We start from the raw sequence: 19,491 nt of genomic DNA on the forward strand, positions 1-19,491 counted from the left end.
TCTTTTTCTTTCTCTTGTTTTCCCTTGTAGTTCATTCCATTCATCCAACCATCCATCCATTCTTTCTTTCTTTCTTTCTTTCTTTCTTTTCTTATTCTTTTTCTTTTCTTCTTTTACTTTTTTATTTTTCTTATATATCTTTTTCCCCTATTTCTGTTCTTGTCATTCTTTCTTTCTTTCTTTCTTTCTTTCTTTCTTTCTTTCTTTCTTTTCTTATTCTTTTTCTTTTCTTCTTTTACTTTTTTTTATTTTTCTTATATATCTTTTCCCCCTATTTCTGTTCTTGTCATTCTTTCTTTCTTTCTTTCTTTCTTTCTTTCTTTCTCTCTTTCTTTCTTTCTTTCTTTCTTTCTTTCTTTCTTTCTTTCTTTCTTTTCTTATTCTTTTTCTTTTCTTCTTTTACTTTTTTTTATTTTTCTTATATATCTTTTTCCCCTATTTCTGTTCTTGTCATTCTTTCTTTCTTTCTTTCTTTCTTTCTTTCTTTCTTTCTTTCTTTCTTTCTTTCTTTCTTTCTTTCTCTCTCTCTTTCTTTCTTTCTTTCTTTCTTTCTTTCTTTCTTTTCTTATTCTTTTTCTTTTCTTCTTTTACTTTTTTTTATTTTTCTTATATATCTTTTTCCCCTATTTCTGTTCTTGTCATTCTTTCTTTCTTTCTTTCTTTCTTTCTTTCTTTCTTTCTCTCTTTCTTTCTTTCTTTCTTTCTTTTCTTATTCTTTTTCTTTTCTTCTTTTACTTTTTTTTATTTTTCTTATATATCTTTTTCCCCTATTTCTGTTCTTGTCATTCTTTCTTTCTTTCTTTCTTTCTTTCTTTCTTTCTTTCTTTCTTTCTGTCTTTCTTTCTTTCTTTCTTTCTTTCTTTCTTTCCTTATTCTTTTTCTTTTCTTCTTTTACTTTTTTTTATTTTTCTTATATATCTTTTTCCCCTATTTCTGTTCTTGTCATTCTTTCTTTCTTTCTTTCTTTCTTTCTTTCTTTCTTTCTTTCTTTCTTTCTTTCTCTCTTTCTTTCTTTCTTTCTTTCTTTCTTTCTTTCTTTTCTTATTCTTTTTCTTTTCTTCTTTTACTTTTTTTTATTTTTCTTATATATCTTTTTCCCCTATTTCTGTTCTTGTCATTCTTTCTTTCTTTCTTTCTTTCTTTCTTTCTTTCTTTCTTTCTCTCTTTCTTTCTTTCTTTCTTTCTTTCTTTCTTTCTTTCTTTTCTTATTCTTTTTCTTTTCTTCTTTTACTTTTTTTTATTTTTCTTATATATCTTTTTCCCCTATTTCTGTTCTTGTCATTCTTTCTTTCTTTCTTTCTTTCTTTCTTTCTTTCTGTCTTTCTGTCTTTCTTTCTTTCTTTCTTTCTTTCTTTCTTTCTTTCTTTCTTTCTTTCCTTATTCTTTTTCTTTTCTTCTTTTACTTTTTTTTATTTTTCTTATATATCTTTTTCCCCTATTTCTGTTCTTGTCATTCTTTCTTTCTTTCTTTCTTTCTTTCTTTCTTTCTGTCTTTCTGTCTTTCTTTCTTTCTTTCTTTCTTTCTTTCTTTCCTTATTCTTTTTCTTTTCTTCTTTTACTTTTTTTTATTTTTCTTATATATCTTTTTCCCCTATTTCTGTTCTTGTCATTCTTTCTTTCTTTCTTTCTTTCTTTCTTTCTTTCTTTCTTTCTCTCTCTCTCTCTCTCTCTCTCTCTCTCTCTCTCTCTCCTTTAAAGTTCAATCACCTTTTCCATAAGGTAAATATAATCAGCACATACCTCCCAATTAAAATGAGGAACATTTGCAAATAAAAGAATAAGAACCTGTTCGTTCATGCAGTTATTAAATCAGCCAATCACACGGCAGCAGCACGATCCATAAGCTCACACAGATCCAGGTGAAGAGCTTCAGTAAAGCTTCACATCAAACACCAGGATGAAGAAAATCTCTGATCTCTCTGACTTTATCCCTGTCATTGCTGCTGATCTCCTGGGATTTTCACACACTCTTACACTCTCTCAAGTTTTAGCACAGAAAACAAAAAAAAAAACGCCTTGAGAGATCAGAGGAGAATGACAGGAAGTTCATCAAATCATCACTCTTTCCAAGAGGGCTGAGCAGAAAAGCATCTCCGAAACAGATGAGACATCAAACACTGAGCTCATCAGGTTCCTCTCATGTCCACCAAGAACAGGACCCTGAGGCTCTCCTGGTTAGAGACTAGCCCAAGCCAGCATGTGAAGGTTTTACACCACGACTGATTCCCACATGGTGATAAACATCTCCTGAATCTCATCTCAGCTGCTGGTCTGTTATTATCCTCGGCATAATCTGGGAACACACCTGAGCGTGAATCCGTGTAGGAGCCGAACTTCCGAACGTTCTCTCTCCATTTCCTGCTTTAATCTCTTCCCGTGTTTGATTTATGAGCTTATTTACGTGATATAAGCGCTTGGCATTGCTCTTGTAGCTCAGCAGGGAATTTTTTTTTTCCTCCGCTTAATTTTTAATCACCTCGCTGTAACACAGCTGTGAAACAATAAGCAATTAAGATCTTTTTATTTATTTATTTATTTTTTTTCCTCCTGAAAGAACTCGTGAGAACGCTCCAGGCTCTTTTTTTTGTACTTTTTTTACACACCAGAAACATGATTTTTTAACATGAAAACGATCTGCCGCAGATTTACAGAGGGACGAAATCTTCTGAGCCTCTGACACCAAACTGACCACAGAAAGCCACGCAGGTTGTTATGGAGTATGGAGGAGATCCCACCCTGACCTAATGAATTCTGACCATGCCAGGGATGAAATCGCATTACCAGAATAAGATGATAGTCACGTGTAATGCGAGACGGAGATAAAAGCGCCAGCTGCATTATGCAGACGTACAAAGAGCCTCGATTAAAAAAAAAAAGAAAGAAGAAGCTTTGTTGGCCAGACAGTCGCTTCTACCTTATTGTTTGCTGAAGCTTTTCCGTTATCAGATGAAAGATTTAGAAAGTGACATTATTTATATTATGGCGACAAAATAACGAATCCACAAACACAAGGACAATTCAGACAGAACGGAAGGTATAGTTTGGGAATGGAATTCTTGCCTCTGATTGGACGAGACATCTGTCACTCAGGATCTACAGGAATGAGTAAATTGTGTATCTCACGTTATTTCTTGTCCATGTGTGGAGTTCTGCTTTCACTCTAAACCATTTCCTTTCGACAGTGCAACTTTAAATCTTTATAAGAAAATAACAAACACATATATTAATCTTTATAAGAAAATGTTCATTCATTCAGCTCTACTGTGAGGAAGGAGGTTCATATGGTGTGATGTTGGAGATACTGATAGTGTATCATGGATTAGTTTACCACCTCTAAACACACACCTGAAGAACACAGGAATGTTCCAGAGACCAAACTATTCCAGATGAAAGGATGTAAGGAGGCCTTGGGCTGGTCATGTGACCCAACGCTAACCAATGGGAGCTGATAGAAGAACAAAACTCCTAAAGTTTAGGTTCAAACTTTCTGACTCTGACATTCCATAACATTAAATGTAGCTGGAAATGGATAAAAAGTTTTACTGTTGTTTGTTTAATAAATATAAATGCTTTAATTGTAAGTTTTGTTGTTTTAAGAAAACCGTTAAATGCACAATGGTGTCATGTAACATAACATATGGCTTTTTATCCATTTCTAGCTACATATAATATTTGCAAGACATCCCTTTTAAAACAGTACAAGGTTGTTTTTTTTCATACAGCTTATGTGATGTTTACGAGCCGTTACTATGGAAACAGAGATAACGGATTAATACCAGTCCGTAGCTGCAGAACATTTCCACATGGTAGGATCTGTTCTAAAACTTTAGGACGGAAGAAGACAAAAGAAAAATTGACGTTTACAAACTGTGGCTATCTAATTAGCGCAGAGAAATAAAACGATCCCTGCAGCTCGGGTTAAACTTTTATAAATAGCAGAACGAAAGCTTATTGTGCGACTCTGCTGTTTATACAGTGTCCCAGATTTAATAGCAGCGCTGCTGACTCTTTGGTTCTGATCAAGCGGAACCCTGCAATTTCACCTCCAGAGCTTCAGAGCTCCGCTCCACACAATGCACACCAATTTGGTACGAGCATCGATTCATGATTCAGTACACACTGCGATTTGGTGCACCAAAAAAAAAAAAGAAAGAAAAAAAAGAAAAAGACTTTTTCTTTTGTTCCTGACTGTGCAATCAGAGCGAGGGGCCGTGAACACAACACAATCGACGCCGAGGCTTCTGCCTGCTCTGTGAAGCGTGAGGTCCAGAAAGAACCTCCAGGCCGAGCTACTTAAAGATCCTACGCTCTGAAGATAACAAGCTGACCTGAATGAGGGCTTGGCATCCCAACCACATCTCTTTCTCAGCACAAAACCAACTGGCCAGCAAAGAAAAACGCTATTCAGGAACCATCACGTGAAAGAAAGAAGGAACTCTGCTAAATAAATAAATAAATAAACCAATCAATCAATAAATAAATAAATAATATGTATTTAGATAAAACAGGTCAAACTGGTGGCCTTTTTTATTTATTTGTTTGTTTATTTTATTTTATTTTATTTTATTTTATTTTTTTTACACTGACCCAGGACAAAACCATGAGGTCAATGTCCCTGTGCTGCAAAGAACAAAATAATGTTTTTATTTTATTTATTTATTTTTTGGGGGGCAAAAGCATCCAGCAAGCATCTTTACTGAATGGCACAAATTAAAAAATTAAAAAATTGAAAATTAAAAAAATGAATAAAAGAAAAAGTTTAAAAACATAGCCCAGGTGTATGTCCACACATTTTATTTTTTTACTCTTTCCTCTTTTATGTAAGACAGTCGTAAAAAGCATTTCACTACATGTCGTACTGTGTATGATTTCGTATGTGACAAATAAAATTTGAATTAGAATTTGAATTTGTATTAGTTGCTGGAATTTTATTCCTAATTTTTCATTTCGGAAACATTGCAAGAATGAAAAAAGCGACTCTGCAAAAAAATAAAAATAAATAAATAAAATGAAATAATAAATAATAATAATAGTAGTAGTAGTAGTAATAAAATAAAATAAAATAAAATAAAATAAAATAAAATAAAATAAAATAAAAATATGAAAATAAAAAATGGAATAACAGAAAAAGTTACTAATTGCTAAAAACCTACTTTCTCAGGAAATGAAATAATAAATAAATAAATAAATAAATAAATAAATAAATAAATAAATAAATAAATAAATAAATAAATAAAACACCCTTTTTTAATTTTTGTTTTAAATTCTAATCAATTTGTTTTTTCAAATTTTACAAAACGTAGCTTATGCTACCAGAACTTCAAATGAAAACAAACAAAGCTGCCCAACACACACTGGTGGCCTTTTTGTTTTACTTCATTTCATTTTTTTCTTCACATAAACCCAGAACAGAGCCATGACATCAACATCCCTGTGCTGCAAAGAATCAATATAATTCTTCTTTTTCCCTTTTTTTTTTTTTAAAAAAAAAGATATTTTTCTTAGCGAGCATCCTCCACTGAATGCGACTCACTCAAGGCCAGATATTTCTGACTCAAACGATGTGAATGTTAGCAATCTCGCTCAGATTCATGCGTAGAAAAAAACCCTGCATTCATTCATACAAAAAATGACAGAATGGTCACTAACAGAATGGCATCTTAATAACGACAGCATGCGTAAGAGCCACGAGCGCTAAAATCTGTGCCAAATGACTGTCCTACTTCCTCTTTCAATAGACGCAGACGATTTATTTTTTTTCTCATAAAAAGCCGAAAGCTCTTACATGGAATTACATCTGCGTCAGAAATAAGAGACGAATACGTGAAAGAGAGTCAAGGCTGAAAACACGACGTGAATAAACACAGAGACACGGTTAGCTTCTATTAGCAGGAAATAATGCTGGAAATTTCACCCACAGCTCAAGTGGGCAGGGTTTACAGAGAACGGCCCCTAATTGCCTCCTGAAGTATAGGTGTATAGATATATTTCTACTGGAATATAAACAGATAGAGATTTCTAAACAAACCGTTTCGAATATTCCAGTGAGAAAACATTCTATAGTATGAAGAATTAAATAAATAAATTATAAAAATAATAAAAAAGGAGAATTTAATGTTTATTTTTATACATAGTACCTCAATGAGCATAAATATCTTAAAATCCCGCCCACTCAAGATGTCGAGTGTCAGAAACGTAAAAATAAATTTAAGAATAAATAAAGAATAAACTCAGCAGTGAACAAGCAAAACTGGCAACAACAACATGTTGTAATCAGCAAAAACAATTACAACAAAAAACATTAGTCTGTTTTTGATTTCATATTTATAAAAAATCACCAGCCAAAAAAAACTGCTTAAATATTAAAATATTCAAATATTATTAATTTTAAAAAATTACATTAAAAACAAAATCATAAAAAAAGAAATAAAATAAAAGGTTTAGACACATAGTCCATGTGTAATTATATTTCTATTTTATCAGGAAATTAATAAAAATATATTATTATTATTATTTTATTATTTTTTTTCTTACAGAAATTCTAACCAATGATTTTTTTTTTCAAAATCTATCAAATCAAAACAAACAAAGCTGCCCAACACACACACACACACACACACACACACACACACACACACACACACACAGGGCTGCATGTGATGTTTTCCTTATTGGTTGGATGTTAGAGGTGCAAATCACACGAAATCTACCAGAATGTACAACAATAAAATGAAACACAGATTCCTGAGGCAGCATCTCGTACGAAAGCAGCGCATGAATCAAAGAAAGAAGTTATCTCCTCACCTGCTGCGTGTCTCTGGGCGTGGTCTGCTTGACTCTGCGGCTGGAGGCGGTGGTGGTGCTGCTGGTGGTGGTGGTGGTCTCCATGATGGAGGTGGAGGCGTTGGACTGAGGCGTGATGGAGGAAGAAGAAGAGGAAGAGGATGAAGAGGAGGACGATGAAGGTGCCTCGCCCACCAGCCTCACGCTGCCCTCGACACGGACGTTAGGGTTTCCCTCCACGGCCATGTTGAACACTTTCAGCCCGTTGTAGTAGAGTCCTGACATCTGGCCTTGGAAGGAGCGACTCCGGTCTCGCTCCCAGCCTCCGATCTGGATCGTGGTCTGACTGTTAAAGATGGTGAGCTGTCGACCTGAGGGAGGAAAACAGAAAAAAAACCAATCCAGCTCCGGTGGACGGCAAGGCTCGAGCGCCCACGCTCTGTCCAACAACAACATCCAATCTAAATCTACAAAAAATGAAAATAAATAAATAAATCCATTTAAAAAATGGGAAGGGAAGAATGTGGTGGAATAATCACGCCTGGGAAAAAAAGACGGATTATTTGGCCGGCGGGTAACGAGCAGGATAAATTAGCCATCGCCGGCGGGAGCCGCTTGTAATTTATCTGCTGTTATGACGATGAGGGGGCTCGGGGAATGAAATGAAGATATAGAAAAAGATACCACAGGATGGCAAAACAGCAAGAAACATCAACTTAAAAAAATAAAAAAGCACCAGTTTTTAAAAAATTTTGCTAAAAGGACACTTCTCTCAGCGAGGCTTTCAGTCGCTTAAGAAACGCAAAACCTCCAATCGTTTGTCAGATTTAATGAAGTTGTCGTAAAAAATAACTCTCTCTCTCTCTCTCTCTCTCTCTCTCTCTCTCTCTCTCCATATGAACTCTCCATATGTGGTTAAAGAGAGTTTTTCTTGGCTAATGTCACACCGCCGTCAAAAACAGATGTTTCTGCTTTGTCAGCCAATTAGCGTTTGGAGACAAGATGTTCGCTTTTTAAAACCTGAGCGGTGTGTCAAAAAAATTCGAATCTTTCATCCGGGAATCTGATTCGGAACTGTAGGTACCCTTTTAGCAAATAATAAAAAAAAATAAAATAAAATTAAAATTAATAAATAAATGAATTAAATAATCCATAAACACGTAGGACACAGAAACGTGAACGTATAACAATAACGTGGAGAGGAAAAAAAAAACACCAAGGTGACAAATCTGGATATTTATTTAAAAAAAATAAATAAATAAATTATTCATTTAAAAAAAAAAGAAGAAAAAAAAAGTAAGAAACAGATGAATAGTCTGACAACAGAAGAGAAAAAATGATACATTTTCAGTGTAGGAGGTTTGTTTTTCTTCCCAAACATTTATTTAAAAAAATAAATAAATAAATAAAAAAATAAAAAAAATAAAAACACCAACAAACAACACAAGCATGCACTTCGTCATTTCTCGCTTTTTTTTTTTTTTTTTTTTTTAATTCTTTTACTTTATGCCTATATTTAACATTATCCGTTAAAGGGACTTCTGATGCCAATGAATGTCTTAATCTATTTATCAGCGAGATGAGTTTAATCTCAAAGACATGAAAATAAGCACACATGACATGAACAATACAAAAAAAGATCGACATGGTAAATAAAATAAAAGTTAATTTAAAAGCTTTTTATGCTTTAAATGCAATATTTGGATTAATGCTTTACATAGACGTTTATAAACTACTTAGATTTACATTACAGTCCCTTTAACCTGGAATTAACAGAAAACAATCTAAAATCTATAGCTAGAAAATATCTCTCTCCATATATATATATATATATGAAAAACAAATGTCATAAATCACATTAAATTAACTTCAAACTACATTTATCTGCTTTTAAAACTCTCGTTATTAGTGTCTGTTTAACCGTACATTTAATTTATTCGTTTAGTCGTGCTGCAAAAAGATTACTTTAAAGGTAAAATTACTGGTTAAGTTTTAATCATGGGGTTTTTACCTTTGTCGAGTAGCCATTCGTCAACTACTCGACCGAGTCGATATGGGATTCGCTGCCTAGCGATCGCCAGTCGTTCGTTATCAATGTTGCCTTTAAAGTTTAAAGAGACATTTCATTGGTTACAATCTGAAAGGTCAAGGGTTAAATGGTAGAAGCCTGAACTATACAACTGTACAGTTTTTAATTTCTTTTTTTTTTTCTTTTTTTTTTTTAGGAAAAATTTAGGATGAGTAAAAACAACAAAACTGACCGTTTTTTAAATTGACCTTAGCGCTACATTACGTGAACATTAATTTACATAATAATTTCTAAATTATCGAGATTAAAGATTAAGCTAAAAACAACACATCCAATTCTACCAAAATATTCATAACCAACTTTATATATTTACAACAAAATACTTAATTATTTACTCTCTTTTTTTTATTTCTAGTTACACATTACTGCAACATTTTTTTTTATCAATGCCTTCCTTTCTTTTTTATGCCTAATTATCAGTTCGAAGGCATTCCAATGTCTAACATGAAATAAATAATGTATATAAATATATAAATAACTCACATGTTCATTTCCAATTACTTTAAAAAAAATAATACTATTTATCATGCTAATTATGCTAGCCAGGAACACAGTGCTTCAGCATTAGGAAGGTCAAGAGACAGAGCAGGAAATAAGTTCAAGCGGCAGAGAAGTAAACAAGTAAACAAGTGGATCAAGGTTTTGACAAAAGCTTTTGTTTTCCATGAAAATAGACCCCGATTTGCTGCTCTTCAATCAACAGAAATATCCAGAAAAGTGAGAAGAAGAAAAAAGAAAAAAAAAGTTGGAAAATGTGTCAGATCTCAGCGTGCTGTATTGGAAATAACCCGTGAGGAAACTAACGAGTGTTAATGATTGATGTTGGGATTTGCAAAGCTACTTTGGTGTACAGATAGAACTGATGATAACTGCTAAAAGAAAAATGAAAGGTTGGAGATGTTGGCTCAAAGGGAAAGGTTTTTCTCAGCAAAGCCAGTGGGGTGTCATTACAGCACAAACTCACGTCCAAGGCAAAAGTAAAGTTTGGGGTTTTCTCTTGTTGTTGGTTTTTTTTTTTTTAAAGAAAATGAAACCTAAATCCTGTAAAAATGCTGTAACTAAAACTATATTTTTTGAAGATGATGCCCTGGGGTTGGCTCCAGAGACAATTAAGACTCAAATCTAACCTAAGCCTTCCTCAAGGAACTTCAGGAAACATCACAAGCCCAAACAAATCTGGGGAAAATGGCACCAAGACATTGCAACTACTGTATGAATCACGTGTTGGTCTTCACCCTCCCTGAGTGGCAGATGATGGCGATACCTGGCTGCATTAGCAGGTGACTAAATTAGGAAAGAAAAATTCCGAAACTTTACAGTCTTTTACTTCCGAGTGCGATCCGAGGAAGGATCAGACGATGCATTATTCAGGATATGATTAATAAAAAAAAGACATCTTTCCGATAGAGAGCGTACGCTTTGACATTGCGAGGCCTTACCGTGTAAACTAGGCCAACGACTCGCATGCGAGAGCTGTGAAAGATAACCGCTCCGACTCGGAGGAACTGCAAAAGGTAGAAAATAAAAGCCAAAGTTTGAAGAATGGCTCGGCTGAGGTGGCTTTAATGTTGAAGTGAAACACTCTTTTATTTATTTGAAAGCCAAAAGAACATCTTTGAGTGTCTAGCAAGCGTTTCCCATCCTCGCCTTCCGAGGAAAATGGGAAACACATTCATTGTGCTTAAAGAAACACTCTAGCTATAGCATAGCAGGTGGGAATTGAAAAAGCAAAGGAAGAAGGTGTCAGTGCAGAGTGTAATAAATACTTGTCACTTCATATCTGGGTAAGTGTGGTAGGCCCGAGGCCTGCCTCAATCCCATCAGCCACCTGCTGACACGCAAAACACCTCGCCGCGGAGAGGTCGCACGCAAGGTGGGAGGTTAGACAACACTACAGAGTGCTGTAGCCAGAGGAAACAGGAAGGAGGGGGAGTAGAGAGGAAAATGAATTCAGAGTTATTACTCTCTAATTATGCATGCTGTGTAAGCGAGAGCAGAAGCCCTCAGGCTTTAAGCTCAGTCAACAGGCTGCCCCGTCGCTCCCACCATGTCACCGGGTATAATAACACTGCCATGAACACCATGGTAATACACAACATTTGTACCGCAATAAGACTTGACACCATGAGCTTACTAATGTATACTTAAAGGTTAAACTGTTTCAAATATGTATAGCAAGCTACAGAACTGTGTGGATTGGATTCTGTTCAAACTGTAGTCCAAAAGTATCTGATTTTTTCATATTTCATATCTAAATCAGAAACTGATTTGTTGTTAAAGTATATCTTTGAGTTGTTTCACATCCATCAAATACAGAGGGTAGAGTCAGGCTTAAGTCCAGAGTTCAGTCAAGTTCAGAGACTTGAGCAGGAAAATTTGAGTCTTGAGCTGTAAGAGCTGAGTCAGGTACTGAGTCTTCAGCAGTAAGATCTGAGTCTGGTACTGATTCTTAAGTTGTAAGATCTGAGTCAGGTACTGAGTCTTGAGCTGTAAGATCTGAGTCAGGTACATAGTCTTGAGTTGTAAGATCTGAGTCAAGAACTGAGTCTTGAGTTGTATGATCTGAGTCAAGAACTGAGTCTTCAGTTGTAAGATCTGATTCAGGTACTGAGTCCTGAGCAGTAAGATCTGAGTCAGGTACTTAGTCTTGAGCAGTAAGATCTGAGTCAGGTACAGATTCTTAAGTTTTAAGATCTGAGTCAGGTACTGAGTCTTGAGCAGTAAGAGCTGAGTCAGGTACTGAGTCTTGAGCAGTAAGATCCGAGTCAGGTACTTAGTCTTGAGCAGTAAGATCTGAGTCAAGAACTGAGTCTTGAGCTGTAAGATCCAAGTCAGGTACTTAGTCTTGAGTTGTAAGATCTGAGTCAGGTACTGAGTCCTGAGCAGTAAGATCTGAGTCAGGTACTTAGTCCTGAGCAGTAAGAGCTGAGTCAGGTACTTAGTCTTGAGCAGTAAGAGCTGAGTCAGGTACTGATTCTTAAGTTTTAAGATCTGAGTCAGGTACTGAGTCTTGAGCAGTAAGAGCTGAGTCAGGTACTGAGTCTTGAGCAGTAAGAGCTGAGTCAGGTACTTAGTCTTGAGCAGTAAGATCTGAGTCAGGTACTGATTCTTAAGTTTTAGGATCTGAGTCAGGTACTGAGTCTTGAGCAGTAAGAGCTGAGTCAGGTACTTAGTCTTGAGCAGTAAGATCTGAGTCAAGAACTGAGTCTTGAGCTGTAAGATCCGAGTCAGGTACTTAGTCTTGAGTTGTAAGATCTGAGTCAGGTACTTAGTCTTGAGTTGTAAAATCTCAGTCAGGTACTTAGTCTTGTGTTGTAAGATCTGATTCAGGTACTGAGTCCTGAGCAGTAAGAGCTGAGTCAGGTACTTAGTCTTGAGCAGTAAGATCTGAATCAGGTACTGAGTCTTCAGCAGTAAGATCTGAGTCTGGTACTGATTCTTAAGTTGTAAGATCCGAGTCAGGTACTGAGTCTTCAGCTGTAAGATCTGAGTCAGGTACTAAGTCTGGAGATGGAAGACCTGAGTCAGGTACTGAGTCTTCAGCTGTAAGATCTGAGTCAGGTACTAAGTCTGGAGATGGAAGACCTGAGTCAGGTACTGAGTCTTGACCTGTAAGATCTGATTCAAGTTCAGATTCTTTAGATGCAGAGTCTGAACAGTCTCAAGCTGTAGAGACTGATGGCAGTGTCTTATGCTGTAGAGTTTAAGTCTAGCCTAAACAGTTAAGTCGAGTTTAGTTCAGAGCTTGGAGCAAGAGAGTTGAGTCAAGTCCCAAATCATAGAGTTTGCCCAAGGTCCCAAGCCCCACTGTTGAAACCGTGGTGTCTGACTTGAGTCCAGAGTCAACAGCTGGAGACTCTAAGTTCAGTCTAGAGTCTCTTGCCAAAGAATCTGGGTTGAGTCCAGAGTCTTAAACCACAAGGTCCACATTGAAGCAGACAGAGCAGTGGTTAATTGACCGCGGGACAGGGCCCGAGTCTTGAACCTTTGACAATCAAGCCTTAGAGTCTGAGTCAAGTCCAAACCTGAAGAGTCTGAGTCATGTTAAAGTCAAGACTTTCAATGTTTGAATCTTGGATTAAGACTTTTAACCACATGTATAAAGACTTAAAATTTTAAGTGTTTAGACCAAACCATTCCCCTCAAGTTGGCCCTTGGAAAGAATTCCGATGTCTGATCAGTTTTTTAATAGTTAGCCTGTAGTCCTTGTTTGATTACGAGGTGTATCAGCCTGAGGTTGGGTCACTCTGAGAGTCAGAAGACAAAGAAAGGCTATCCTTCTGACCCAGTTCAGACCCAGTTATGCTGATTAGACTCTCAGAACCAGACATGGCATCAGCTGGAATTCAACTTTGTTGCAAGTATCTGATCCTGAAGTAGCATTTGTGAGCAACTTTTCTTTTTCCATCCCACTTTCTTTACTTTACCCTGACAAGTTTACTTCTTCCTTAAACGTTCGATTTTATGCCACCTGAGGCTTATTTGTATGTGTGCGCCTCCTGAGGTGTTTACAAAAGGCTAATGGCAGAATTTAAGAAATTGTATAAGCTTTTTTTTTTCCCCTTCACAGAACTGGCAGCACCAGCAAAAAAAAACCCCTCAGTGTTTTGCTGTAAATACATGGAGGCACACAGGGCTCACAGCCATCAATACCAAGCTGGGATTTTGTCTGGCTTGATAAAAAAAAGATTTTTTACCAAAAAAGCGACAAAAACTACTGAAAGACAGAACTACTACCCCAGTTTGTGGTGCTGTAAATGTAATCGATTTCTGATCGAACCTGGGTTTGTTTTTCCATCCTCAGGGATGCTGAAGAGCTGCATAAATTATCTCCAACTTCTTCAGAACTCTTTTTAGCTAAACTGACCAAGGGTGAACAGGTTCATACTCCAACAGGGAGTCCGGCATCCTTCTCCCTCGGCCCCTCCCTACTCTCAATTCGATCCGAGCCTTTATCTTAGAAAAAGCCTCAAAAACAAACCTGAACTCTGAAATTCAGATGATTAGAAGAGTTGAAGCAGCTTGCAGCTGTTTAATTTATATATTCGCATAAATACGTTGGATCATTGAACACCTGAAGTTATTATAAACAAGCCTCTCACATTAATGCTGTCGGAAGAAAAAATAAAAATAAATCCTCAGGTGAATTTCTTCCTGGAATTTCTGCTGTTTTTGACTTAATACTAAACCCCCAGAGGCATATTTTTGAGGTATATTATTTGTTAACAAATAAAAAGAAAAAAAGAAATTGTTGGCAAATTGCTGAGGGATAAGTAGATTAAACATTTCAGGACATGCTGTTATGGGGAAATAATCATCTTTGAGGTAACAGCAGCTGTCAGTAATCACTCCTTCCTGCTGTTTTGTTCAGTATTTCATTCACTGGTGTGCTTTTAGTGCTTTAGCGATCAAACAGCGAGTCAAATGAAGCGGTCATGACTCGGCCGTGTATCGAGTAACCCTCAGGATTTTTACTTTATGTTTTTCCAGTGGTTAAAGCACTTCCTTAACACACAGCCCTGTAATTAAACATCAGCACACTTCGTGTTTCTCACAACGTAATGGTTTAATTGAAATTACATCCTTGGCAACTTATCGGATCCTTAACCATATGGTGAGAAAAAGCTTTTAGAACCTTTTAGCCTTCCTTTTACCTGATTTTCATTGAATGTGATAATTGCTTGTTTGGGGAAACAAACAAAACGACACGTCGGAACCAGCAGCCATTTTTAGAGGTGCCAAAACAAGGAGATTTGTTAAAGTGCCCTTGGAGAATGGCGAGGAATCAATTCCAGACAGGATTTATTAAGAGCTCTTCAGAGAGTCTGGAGGTTTAAGCTTAAAGTCCAGGCGTTTTTGACCCTCGTGTTGAGTCTCAGATTGAGAAAAGGCCCTGGGAGAGAGAGGGGGAATGATTGGGACTATTCAGCCGTGCAAATTGAAACCAAACTAATGAGAAAGATGACCAACTTCATGCTGGATATCATTTTTTCCCCTTCTTTCTTGACTGGATTCTACATAAAACCTTCGAATAAGCTATAATAACCAAATGTAGACCCGTGCAAAAGTTGTGCAAAAGTGCCCCCATGTACTCTTAAACGGGGGAGCAAATAACAATGTGGCTCTAGTTTACAAAAGACAACACTATAGATATTAGAATTAATGATAAAATATATACGTTTTAGGCTAGAGAGGGCTGTTCTGGGAAAATATATACAGCACCATGAAGTTTATTACTTTCCTACTTTCCTATGTCCTGAAGTGGTTAATTTTAATTATTTTAAAGAAAAATGAACAACCTCTTTTTAACCCCCTATTGCCTGGTGTTGTATCAAGAAATCACACCATTTTCCCTTAACATCACAAACACACTAATGAAAAATACCAAATTTTAACAAATGCATGGAAAGAGTTGACCTCCTCGGGTCCCTACTACCAATTTGTGTTAGCGTTAACTGAGATTGTGATGATGATATTATTCCTATGATAAACACAATTAGCATTCATGAACATTTTTCATCTTGTTTTTTTGCTGTTTTTGAAGCTCTCAGCAAAATTGCTCAAGGGTTCCTTAAGGGTTCTTTGGTTCTTACGTCATTCTCTCTGATCTGGAAACACTCAGTTTTGTTGTTTTGTATCTACACAGAACCATGAATAATGAGGACGTGGCGTGTTTCGGGTTCGTCTCTGATTTTTTTAAATGATGGATGTCTCATAGTGGAAGCTTGGCTTGGGTTTTGGTGTCTCAAAGAACTCAGCTTACTGGACTTCACAACTAAGCTGGCAAACTGCAATCAGAGGCAAGTCTGGATATGAACCTGTACCTCCAGCCGCCGTCCATCTGGACATCACAGACCCTGGGCTTGTCTACAGTGAGAGTAGATGGAGGTGTGAATTCCCTGGATGACATGAAGTTCAGAAAGTGTGAATGGAATGATGCTTTCCTTTACCTCTAAACGCAGTTTATCAAACAGTTGATCTGTTTTTATGGAATATTAAACGCTGTATTTTTTTTCTTCTGCACTACAGAACTGAAATAAAACTGAATAGTAAAAGAATTTTGTAATCTAGTTTTCTTTTGTTGCTTTTTGCGATGTCGCTTCTAGGAAACAAACCGTGACTAAAAGGGTCGGTGACACTCACTGGTTTGTTTTGTTAGTACAAATTTCATAAAGTGCCAGGTTTTTTTTAAAGTAAAAAAGATGAAACTTCAATAAAATAACATGGATTTATTGAAGATTTATCTCAAATAAATGAAATACTAAATAATCAAATGAAATACCCCCCCAAAAAGCATTCAATAGCTTACTGTGCTTATTATATGTGATAAGAAAAAAAAAAGGTGGCCAAATGTTTGTTAAATCCATTATTTTTTATAAAAGGATATAAAAGGTTAAAAAAATAAATAATTAAAAAAATTAAAATAAAATATAAATAAAAAATTTCACTATATTTCCTTTCTTTTTTCTCCTTTGTCTAAAAAAAAGAGGCACAAAACTTAGATATTTACAGTAAAAAAAATAAATAAAAAATCTCCTGACAGAAAACTTCAAGTTCTTACGATTGCGCGTTACTATAGAAACTGTTCAAAAGAGCGTTGTTATATGAACCTAAGGTTACAGTTAATTCATACCTTCTAACCAATCAGAATTGAGGATTCGACTCTGAATGAAATTAATAAACATATATAAGAGATATTGAAGACTATATAATATTTTCCCCCCAGTGTGGTCATGTGATTAAAATGCCTCATGACAGACTTATCATGATTGCCGAACGAGGGGAACCGAGTGCTGTCCGTCTCCTGTCGTCCCGTCCTGCCATGTTTGTTGACCTTTTCAGCCATGCATGTCACTTTCATCCCACCGAAAGAGCATTTCATCCAGGAGTCTCTTCATGCCTGAGGTAGGATCAGGAATTAAAGGCACTGGACAGGCAGCAAAAATACGTTCGGAGGAATCAGGGTTAACATCCTGAGCTGTTCAGGCTACATGTCTTCACAGAAGCGCCAAATAAGAACAGAGCACCTTTTTCCCCCTCATATGTTCCTCCTGGATTAAATCTCACGCTGCATAATAGCCTCTTTCCTTTCCTGAGCAGCGTCTGCAAGCTGCTGGCGGTTAAAAAATGATATTTTTCATTTTCTTGCTCTTGTTATTAAGCACACGATACGTCATAGAGCTCTAATTCGATGTTTGGACCGCGTTTCCTCCAGTTCATTGAATCTAAAATGCTGTTTATTTCATTATCGTTCCTTTAGCCGTCCGTATCAAGCTAAACCGGTACGGACGAGTGCAAGAGATTGCGTACCCTCAGGACAAAACGAGGGAAATGTAAATCATTACTGCAGCGAGCGCTGGGTTTGATTATCTTTTTCACACAAAATAAAAAATGCCGAGTCATGTACACAGACACAAACAACATTATTACATCACAGAGCAGTGGAATTCTGGATTCTGATTGGTCGACAAGTGTTGATTCATTTCCTAGAGAGTAATGCCTTTGTTTTAATCGGATTGAATAACGTTTTTAATCATCACTATTGCGACGTTTTTCTGTATAGAGATGTTCTTAACGTTTGTGGAAGGAGTCTCCAGTGTTAGAGGTAAAGCTGTAAGGTTTTCCACCATGTTAAAGTCTTCGTGTGAGGAAATAAGCTGTTTATAGGCTGCGATAAAGGAAAGTAAGAACAGAATGTTGTTTTGTACATTATGTGTAGCTATAAATGACTAAAAAGTGTTAAGATCGAGTTCATAAGTGAAAAATGACCAACTTCAGTCTAATTGATTCTTCTGTCATTTTCTTCTTTTCTTTTATGTAACATGTTGTTAAAGATTTAGATATTTTTTTGTTTCAGGTTTCACAAAAAAAAGATTATTTATGAACATTTTTTCAGCAAAAAAAAAAATAAAAATAATTTTTTGTTCTGCACCATTATTGACGCTCTTAGCAAAATTCCTGGAGGGTTCCTTAAGGGGTCCCTACGTTCTCACATCATGCTCTCTGATCTTGTGATCTACAAAGCATTATTAAAGATTCTCCTAAAATGATGATGATGGTGATGACGAAGATGAGGCATGTTTTGGGTTCGTCCCTGGTATTTTATATATCAGGTTACAGTTATATAAATCTAGTATATTAAAAATGATTAAAACAAATAAAAAAAGTGACCGTTTTTACAATCTACAGGCCAGCGATATCCCTCCTGATTTATTAAAGCAAAATGAAAGCTTTTATTGCACAGGCAGCAGAAGGAAGTAACTGCTCATCCTCTTCATGATCACATCTCTGAGAAACCGTTCCATCCGAACCACAGTGACCTTAAACCACATCCCCTTCCATCCAATAATCCACTTTTTTCCCCTTTATTAAGTCGTGACAAGCTCAGAGCAGCAATCAAACCCACCAATTTCAGACTTTTGTCAAAACCTTCCTGCAGGTTAAAACACTACAGAACCAAGAAACCTAAACATGGCCGTTTCAGAGGGAGGGCCAGATCCGGACTTGGGGACCATTTTTTACCTGAAGAACTTCCTGAAAGTATCTAAAAAAAAAAACCCTAACCAGTTGGTGGTGAAACTGAAGATCGTATCTTGACGTCTAACGTCGTTTTTATTTATTTCATTACTTCAGAAACAGTTTTAACTCATTAAGAGCATACTTGGAAAAGCAATTATCACCATCAAACATCAGCGTGCCATTTTTATTTATTTATTTATTTATTTATTTTCCCTTCCGTTACAGACGGGAAACTTGCCACTGACGGCTCCACCAGTCTGTCTGAGATCTTCATCAGGTGTCTAAACCCACAATTCCTCATAAACAGATGGCTGGATATGATGTTTAATGTCATCTTCAAATAGAAACTGTCACCGTTTTCAGAAAACATTATACCGCCAAAGCTAACTTTATAAAAGAATTAAAAAAAAAAAAAAATGATGTACAGTTTGTAAGCTCATGAAACCAGATTAAAAATTCAATTAAAAGAAGGTTTTTCTTAATGTATTGATACACTGAGCTCAACCAAATCACATAACCGTGTGCAATTAATTCATTACTTCAAAAAAAAAATTCTAATAAACATAAATTTTTAAAAATAATAAATAAAAAACAATTTGTTAGGTATAAATGATTTTACAGAAAAATAAAGTTTACAGAAATTAAATTAATTAATTATTATTTTTATTAAATTGAATTCCATTCAAATTACAAAATCTATCTATCTGTCTGTCTGTCTGTCTGTCTGTCTGTCTGTCTATCTATCTATCTATCACTATCATGCTAGAAATTTATTTCAATTTCATAATATTTTCTTTCAATAATATATTAAAAACACACTCATTTGTTTCCTCAGGTGAAGTTTTGAACTCGATGAGCTAATGCTGCTAGTTTTTTCTAGAGCTACAAGGTTTGATAGATAACGCTAACGATAACTAGCTAGCTAAACTAATTGGGGAAAAAAAATGTAGATAAAAAAACAAAACAATTAAGCACTACTTCACAGCCTGATATTTAAAATTTCAGGCTTTTCATTTCTTTCAGTAATGTTTTTAGGAACAAAACGAATCTTTCTGCACTTTCCAGATGTTCGATGACGCACGATTTCGTGACCAGTTTCA

At 35.8% G+C, this 19,491-nt stretch overlaps 1 protein-coding gene across 33 annotated transcripts in view; it reads right to left on the reverse strand.

The window, feature by feature from the left end:
• The window catches only part of LOC131348884 (neurexin-1a-like), a 326,295-nt gene that overhangs the window by 54,457 nt on the left and 252,347 nt on the right, over nucleotides 1-19,491 (reverse strand). For 22 of the 33 annotated variants that reach the window (XM_058384099.1, XM_058384095.1, XM_058384096.1 and 19 more), the window contains 2 exons: nucleotides 8,795-8,884; nucleotides 6,805-7,154 (listed from right to left, as the gene is read on the reverse strand). In XM_058384099.1, the coding sequence (XP_058240082.1) occupies nucleotides 6,805-7,154; nucleotides 8,795-8,884 (440 nt within the window). The remainder of the gene's footprint in view (nucleotides 1-6,804; nucleotides 7,155-8,794; nucleotides 8,885-19,491) is intronic. The other 11 variants (XM_058384112.1, XM_058384111.1, XM_058384107.1 and 8 more) reach the window with 1 other exon arrangement.

This window comes from Hemibagrus wyckioides, linkage group LG29, assembly GCF_019097595.1.
Source record: "Hemibagrus wyckioides isolate EC202008001 linkage group LG29, SWU_Hwy_1.0, whole genome shotgun sequence".
Classification (NCBI taxonomy): Eukaryota; Metazoa; Chordata; class Actinopteri; order Siluriformes; family Bagridae; genus Hemibagrus; species Hemibagrus wyckioides.